The 8,627-nt window shown below is 46.6% G+C and overlaps 1 protein-coding gene across 1 annotated transcript; it reads right to left on the bottom strand.

Annotated features, from left to right (window-relative positions):
* Positions 1 to 8,547, bottom strand: YWHAH (tyrosine 3-monooxygenase/tryptophan 5-monooxygenase activation protein, eta). Its single transcript, XM_010828820.1, has one exon. It carries the CDS (start codon positions 694 to 696, stop codon positions 34 to 36), a length of 663 nt encoding a protein of 220 aa, XP_010827122.1. The 5' UTR covers positions 697 to 8,547; the 3' UTR covers positions 1 to 33.
* Positions 8,548 to 8,627: the final 80 nt, after the last annotated feature.

Genomic DNA, 8,627 nt, shown 5'->3' with positions numbered 1-8,627 from the left:
GTGATGGGGCGGGGGCGGGGCAGGCCAAGGCGCTCAGTTGCCTTCTCCGGCTTCCTCGTCCTGCTGGTCGCTCGTCCAGAGGGTGAGGTTGTCTCGCAGCAGCTGCATGATGAGCGTGGAGTCCTTATAGGAATCCTCGTTTAGTGTGTCCAGCTCGGCTATGGCGTCGTCGAAGGCTTGTTTGGCTAGGAGGCAGGCCTGCTCAGGCGCATTCTGGATCTCGTAGTAGAACACGGAGAAGTTGAGGGCCAGGCCCAGCCGGATGGGGTGTGTGGGCTGCATGTGCTCCTTGCTAATCTCGAAGGCTTCCTTGTAGGCCGCCTCTGAGGCCTCCACCACACTGTTCTTCTTCTCGCCAGAAGCCACCTCGGCCAGGTAGCGGTAGTAGTCGCCCTTCATCTTCAGGTAGAAGACCTTGCTCTCGTACTGGAAGTCATTGCAGTTCTTGATGAGGAACTTGTCCAGCAGCGCCAGCACGTCGTTGCACACCGTCTCCAGCTCCTTCTCAATCTTCTCCCGGTAGGCCTTCACCTTCTCCAGCTTCTTCTCATTCCCATCAGCCATGGTCTTCTGCTCGATGCTGCTGATGACCCTCCAGGAAGACCGCCGGGCACCAACCACGTTCTTGTAGGCCACGGAGAGGAGGTTTCGGTCTTCGTTGGAGAGAGGTTCATTGAGCTCAGTCACCTGCAACATTCCCAAAAGATAAACACTGAGACCCAAATTCGAAAACCTGGGAGAGAGATCTTCCCTTCAACCCCGTCAACAAGCCTCCTGAAAAACAGGATTATGTGGTACTTCCCTGGTGATCCCATTGTTAAGATTCCATGCTCCCAGTGCAGGGGGCACGGGTTCGATCCCTTGGTCAGGGAACTAAGATGCTACATGCCGCACACTATGGACAAAAAGTATCCAAAATGAAACAGAATTAGAGAAGCCACACAAGAAAAACCAACTGGACAAGGACCCTATAGTCTCAAGGGAGACTACAGTCTAACAGAAGAGGCAGATACCAACTCAAATATATTAGCAGTAAGAACTTTGAGAGATTCATAATTCAGGCCTTGTGCCAAGTTCTTAAAAAGTGAAACAAGCAATTGTCTATCACCACTTCCCTCCTCAATAAATCCCAGACAAAATATAAACACCCTCCCTCTTCTAACTTTCCCCATTTCCCTATCCCCAGGACTCTTCCTCTTCTGCTACAAGACCTTAGCCGGGGATGGTCTTCTCTTCTGCCCAGTCCATCAACCCAACCACACTTCATTCTCCACAGCATCTTCAGCTGCAAGCCGCCCGACATTCCCCAGGAGGCTTGCCCACAAGCTGGGCTCCTCGGTACCATCACACAGATAGGAGTGGTGTCCACACAGGTCTGAAGTAATCCCCTATTCTCTACTCATCCACATTCCCAGGTCCCTCAAGACCTGGAACCCCACTGGTGTTCTCCAAAGACTGCCTTTAGACACTCACATACTCATATTGCTTTACTGTAAGTATAAAAAGATTTTATATTTTCCTGATAATTTGGCCTTTTATGGAAGCAACCCATATAAATCAAAATTCTATCTCAAATACTATGACAAATCTCAGAATGCCTGAATCCTTTAGAATGACACTTTTCTAGGACAATATTGCATAAAACAAAATGTGAGGCAAGAACAGAATTTGGAAAGCTCCTCAGATCTTCCAGTAAGCAAATCCCAACTAAGGCCACTTGATATTAAAGTGCAAGTGACATCCATAAGGAGTCACTATATAATATACTTCATCCTGTGACCAATAAAACTGCTTTTGTTGGGCTATTGCAAAGACACCTCAAGATACGTCCCCAGAGTATATCATTAAAATTGAGTGCATACCTGAAATATTTATATATCACACAGTGTTTGTATAAGAGGCAGTATCATTACTCAGAAAAATCCTAAGACATCTGGAGCATAGCCTGAGCTAGTTGTGTGACCTTCAACAGAATACAACTTCTCTGGGCATCAAAAGTCAAATCAGTGAAGCCAGCCCAAACAACCTCCAAGGATTTCTTCAGCTCTAAAACCCTAGGACTGTTTCTCCTGAACAGTAACAGGTGCGGTGAAGGCCTGAGGCTGGTGCTGTACCATGGGGGTGCATCTGTGGGTCCCAGGAATCCACAGGTCTGATCCCTTCTCCATCCAGAATAAACCGCCAAAAAAGGCTACTGGGCAATATTTGTAATGACACCTTCACAAGAAACACTAGGGCCTAGGAGTGTCAGTGTTTATGTAACGATCACCTGGTCGCCTGCCAGTCTGAATGAATCACTATCGGCATCAGCTGAGTGTGACTAACAGCTAAACAAGCATTGTTCTCAGAACCCCAGCCAGGGCCTAACTAGGAAACAACTGCATATGTTTAAATATAGTGTTTTTTAATACTCCTGGATTACAACTTGGCTAACAAAAGCAAACTTTTGAGAGGAAGCTAGCTTTATTACTTGATCAGATAACTAAAGAAAATTGGGACTTTTCCCCAGATTGGAAAATTATAGACTGAGGTGAAATCCGATGGCCTGTTGTAAATCAAGATTTATAGCCAGTCTTGGCTGTTGATACTTACTGCAAATAACCTTCGCTAATGTTTGCTAGTGCGAATTCTCAACACTTCAACTTCCAAAATACAGGAGCCAGGATACTTAAAGACAAGTCTGGTCACCCACTAAGAGGGGTAGATCCTGAGGGCAATGCAATGCAGGGCAGGAAAGTAGGAACTGCTTGTCCCAAGCAACCATCAGAGGAGCCTAGCGGGACAGCCACCTGTGGATTCGGCAGAGATGACTTCCTGCATCTCTAGGATCACAAGTTTCCAAACAGCTAATTAGGAACAGAAAGAGTAGACACGGTATTCTCGAGACAGGAGAGACCTAGACAAGGATTCTCAGCCTTCTTTCTCCTTTGATGTTGGTTCCAACACTCTCATGTCCATCACATGCCAGCTGTGCCCAGAGCAGCACCCCCCCTCCCCCGACACTAAGTCCCCACATGGCCACGCCAGCTTTGAGGGCCTCCCCCACCTCTGCTCACTGCCCCTCTGCCATCTGGTTCTCCTGCCCCACTCCCCACCCCAGGTAATCCTACTTAGATGCTTCCTGAAAACCTTAAGACTGTTGAAGCTTTCCCATTTGGGAAGGCTCTCCTCCCACCTCCTCTGATGACTGGCCTCCCTGCCAGTCATTCTGCTCATGTCTGTCCTCACCAGGGAGCCTCTGGCTGCACCAGCTCCCTTCACGCTTCTCTGCTCTGGACCACATGGCATTTCTGAAAGCATCCAATGACCTGGCTAGTTACGAGTTCATTTATCTTCTTGTGACACCATTGGCTTATTCAACAATCCCCAAGGGCCTCCTCCCACTAACTCAAAGGGCAATAAGCTATGTGTTTGTGAGTAAAAATAGACCTGCTGCCAAAAATAGCGCCTGAACTATTTGGGAAAACTTAAAAGTTCTCAATCTGGGAAACATCCAACCTCAAAAGTAACACTGAACAAACAAGTGAAAAAAAAAAAAATCACCCTTGAGCTGCCAGACCACATGGCTCAAGCTGAGGTTTAGATACTCCTCCTCCCCAAGAAGCCTTCTCATCCTTCATGGCCACATACACTCCTACCACTCATTACAGCCACCCACACCCGCATGCTACCAACAAGCTTGCTTTTGATATAGAAGTTTACAACAGAAAAAAAAAAAAAAACAACCCTCAAGAACAATTACATAAACATAACTACATGATAGTCTTTAAGCCTCTTTGGCAGAACCCTATATAGATTTTTAAAAAAGAAAAGTGACCTTGAAGAATGAAAGGTTTTTTTTAGGCTGATTCTTTCCCAAGTTAATGCCCCCCAAAGTGAGGATTCTGCCTGGTGCCCCACTGGCAAGGCACCCATCATTGGTCTCCATTTGCCCTGACCTGGAAAGACCACCTTCTGTCCTCACCAGGCAGAAGCTGCAGGTCCTCCAAGGCCGGGAAGGGACCCGGCTTTGAGCTCACAGCAGGTGAGTTCAGCTAGTGACTATTCCCTCTAAGCTCACTATCGGTCAAAATAGCTACCCTTGTATCATTAAGAAACCACTGTTGTCTTGCTCTGGGCTTTAAGTAGACATTTTCATGGGCCGTGACCGGCATTAAATACAACCCCATCCGAACAGGGTTACTGCACACTACTGCCCTGAGGCACCAGGTCTGAAATCTTCAGAAGCTGTGCGGATTCCAACCACAGAAGTGCCAAAACCCACCACTAAGGAGGGGACACCACTGCAGGGTGAGGAGCAGGAGGGCAGTTTTGACTGGCTTCAACCTGGACACTTGGGAGAATCTGACCAACCTAAACACTGAAACTTAGGGGGTCTCTAGGATTGTAAAATATACTAAACACAATATGGAGAAACAATCTCTTAAAACTATAATTTAACATAGTCTTGCACTTCTCAAGTCAGAGCAGGAATTCAATTAATACTTTGCTTCCTAAGCTTAAAAAAAAAAAACAAAACTGGTCTTTAAGAGACCAAGCATAATCCAGTTATGTTCCCCTGCTGTAGCTAAGACCCATAAGAGGCAGATTCTGTTTTTAATTAAACTTGACATAAATGACTTCTACCTAATAGAGGGAATTATTTGTTCAGTAAGCCCACTTATGTGACTGGCTCGGAACTTAAGTGACCAATGATGACAATGGCTAAAGGACCAGAAAGTATACGAGACAGAAACTTGACCCCTCAGCCTCATGGGGCATCATCACTGGGTTAAAGGGAGAGCTCTCAACTTGAGAGCCGAAATCTTCACTTTACAGCTCGACCTTGAGGAAATTTCTCTCTTCAAATCTCGTTTGTAAAATGGAGTTAGTAACAGGATCCATCCAGAGTTGTTCTCAAGAGTAAATGAGAACGTACACATGGAATCAAAGCTACCCTTTACTGAGTGCCTAGTAGGTGAAACGGTAAATTTAATAAACCTGATGAACTGTAACATGGAACACACACTCGGGGTATCACCCCCCGTCACTACCTCTGTAAAGTGTGACACTGAAGTCTTATCACTAGTGTTAAGTTCCAGACAAGGACGAGGAAATATACTTTTGTTTTCTTTAAAGGAAAGTTGGGGTTTTTGACAGCGGGAGCTCTTTTGGGGATAATTTAGCAACCCCAAATCCAGATGGGGACAGCTCATGTCAATGCAGCAAAGCTATGTAAACTGCTCACCAAGTGAATGTCTTTTAACTGAGAATATTGCAGGACTAATGCAGAGCCCTCTTTCTTCCTCAGCCATTAAGACAAAGTGATACTTACATGGGCAACACAGCTTGATGGTTCACGCACATTTCAAATAGTAGTACCAATGTGGCTGTATGATGCCACACTGATCACAGTTCTGGTCCACCTCAAAATCATCCTGTTTCCATATCTGCAACATGGGTTAAGTCCCAGCCTAGGACACTCAGCGGGCTCTAACCTTTCACAGAGCACTTCCTCACTCCCTACTTCCTGAGATCTTACAGCTACGGCACTGGGCTGGGCCTCAAAAGCTGCAGCTTTGTTGCCTGCACTTAAGATTTCTACAGATAGCCTTCAAGTCCTTCAGGTGTATTTCTCTACGTCCTTTGTCAATGACTGTGCAACAATATTAGAACACACCACGCCATGCCAAATAATTGACATTTTATAACTTCATGATTGCCACCTCCGTTTCAGTATGACTAAGGGTAGTGACATGACTGAATGATGTCTATCCATGAGTATTCACTAGAAATCTATCTGATCAATTACTCTTTCCTTAGATCACTTAGTTTTATGCATTAATATTTTTATCCCACATTATGGGTTTATCTTATAGTTTTCATGAGAAACTAGGCTCATTTTATGAGGTGATGAACTGTATAAGATCATTCCAAGCCTGGTCTGAAAAGGATTTGTGTTCCCGAATCTTTCACAACTTTTCTTTCCACTGTTTCACTCTATGTAAGCAGCTAGGTGTGAGATGAGCTGGAAGATACACCTTTACTTAACTTCAAAAACATTTCTTGCCTCTTCAAATTAGGGGATGAGACAGGGAACTGCAGCTCTCAACTGATGTGAACAAACACCTTTGTTTTCAACATGCGTGATTTTTTTTAGGCCTTACCGACATCCTCCTCCAGGTGACGCTGGTAGCATAAGGAACATCAGTCACTACAGGCAGGCAATATTATTAGGTATCATTTAGATGATAAAGGAAACAGAAAACAAGTTAGAAAAATGAAAGCTAAAAACTCATTTGACAGGAACACCAACATAACTAGTTTTGCCCTTCAGAGGACCAGGAGACAAGAGATGTGCGCTTCAAGGTCACAGAGTGGCTGCATCAGAGCATTCCCTCACTCAGGTGCCTTACAGCAGTCTACTTACCTGCCCTGAAGAGAACCCCCATAAACCCAGAGAGTTAACAGAATCCCAAATCCTCCCAAAACCTGTATTTCAGGCCTAGGATATTAGTGAAATAGGGACTAAGCCTTCTAAATAACATTAAAAATTTAACGTTCAAACATCAACTTAGGTAAAATGTGAGAAAGTTTTCCACTGACCTTGCTGAGTCCTTTCCAATAAATATATCCATTAATTTAGATAAGAAAAAATTTTTCTTTAATAGAAGAAACAGGCATATTGACCAAAAAAGTTCTCGTTTTAGCAGGAGTTACCTTGAGGGACTGGTCTCACAATTCTGAGATGACTAGAGCTTGGATTCAATTTTCAGGAGCCTATCCAACCCACCAATTATTTCTGATACCGATGTTATGTTTCCAATACACGTTTGCAAAATCCTACCTTAACGTCTCATAGAAAATCTGTGGACACAAGTAGGAGGCTACAGGAAAGCATTTTTCAAGCCTGCTTACAAAGAGCAGAAAACCAATTATTTTTTCTCTGCAAACTCTATTCCTTTCCTGTTACATCTCTGCACTCTCTCCTTACTTCTCATTTCAAATTTCCTGTTTCCCACAGCTCCACAACTGCCTTCTAGTCATTTTCCCATAATCTCAATCACTTTGTTTCCAGCTCCTTTTTTAGTCCCCAAAAGGCTTCCAACACTGCAGTCTTTAGGTCCCACTGGCAGGACAGGGGAGGGCCTCACTAAAACGTCCAGAGAGCAGCCTCAACCTGCACAACCTCAGTGCCACTCAGTGACTAGGGAGAAGAGGCGCACTTTAGTGTGGCTTGCTGAGTGGACAGAAGTGGCTTTATCCCAAAGATTAAGCTCAGGACTCCTTGAGAAGAAATGCACTCATAGTCAATCTTATTTCTGTAAAATCTGCTAAATTATTAAATCTTCTTTTTTCTTATGAGACCCTCAGAATTACATAGACTTCAGGTTCCAAACCTACATTGTCCCTGGCGTGGATGAAAAGCTCCTTCTTATCTAGCCCATAACACCCTGCTTGGGCTCAACTGGAGATAACCAATGAGTCAACAAATGGGCGGTGGTGATGGTAGTTTCCAGACACCTGGTTCAAGGTATGATGTGGAGGATATGGAAAAGATAATGCTTCAAATACCCTCCTTACCTGGATAATCCTAAATTTGGACCCCAACAACAGTTTGTATTAATAACAAAAGCCTTAAAAGGAGCTTTTCACATGACTCTGAAATTTTAGAGAGCCACTGTATTTGAGGATTTTTCAGTACCAAATCTTCTCCCAAGCCAGGAAAAAAGGGCAAAGGAGCTAAATAACCCAGGACAGTCATTCTTGACCTTAAACCCACTGGCACTTGCCTTGAGGGATGGGTCAAGGGCAGCTCTGAGTCCCACCCCCCGAGTATCTGAGTCTGCAGGTCTAGGGTGGGGCCCCAGAGGATCCGCCCCCGTCTCAGGAGGTTGTGCGCTGGGTGAACAGGGCAGGTTGCCCACTGTGGCTCTAGCCCTGTGACCTTGACGCAGAGAGAAGTAATGTTCATTTAAAGAAGACATGAAATACTACGAGGAGACAGAGCAGTGAGGGGGTCGCTGGAACTCTAGGTCTCAGACACGCAGGTGGTGTCTAATCCAAGGCACTGGCCAGGGTGTGGCCGGCCACGATTCCTTCCCCGGAAACGGAGCTGCAGGCGGGTCTCCGAGGATCTCGAGCGGGCAAAGGCACATGGGTTCGGCTCGCCCAGGAGTCGCAACCCGTTTGGGGTTCCAGGCAGACGGGCATCCGACATGGGAGGGGGCCCCACGCCTTCGCCTGACTGCAGGGTAGGGGTCTCAGCACACAAAGCGGACCCCGGGCGTGGGAGGATGGAACTAGAGTGGTTCCGGCGAGCAGAACGAAAGCGCATCGGGATTACACCGACTTCGGGTCGTGGCAGCGGAAACCAGTGGAGACAGGGCGCCACTCACTAGGTGATTCTTTATTACAAGTTGGGGTGCATGGAGGAAAGCGAGAGGGGGTGCCCCAGCCTGGCGGAACGGACCGGAGGAGGAATGCGGGTCCCCCACGTTCCCCCGGGCACCCTCCCCCATTCGGGGCTCCAAGATGGGATGCCGCGCCCCCCATCCGCCCGCGGGGTCCCCGCTGCGCCCCCTCCCTGGAGACCCCACCCCGCCCGGCCGCAAGAAATGGCGGGACGCGCGGCGGGCGCGGGAAGC

Source organism: Bison bison, unplaced genomic scaffold (assembly GCF_000754665.1).
Source record: "Bison bison bison isolate TAMUID 2011002044 unplaced genomic scaffold, Bison_UMD1.0 scf7180017864495, whole genome shotgun sequence".
Lineage (NCBI taxonomy): Eukaryota > Metazoa > Chordata > Mammalia > Artiodactyla > Bovidae > Bison > Bison bison.
Note: the sequence above shows the minus strand (reverse complement) of the source record. Positions and strands in the feature narration are given on the sequence as shown.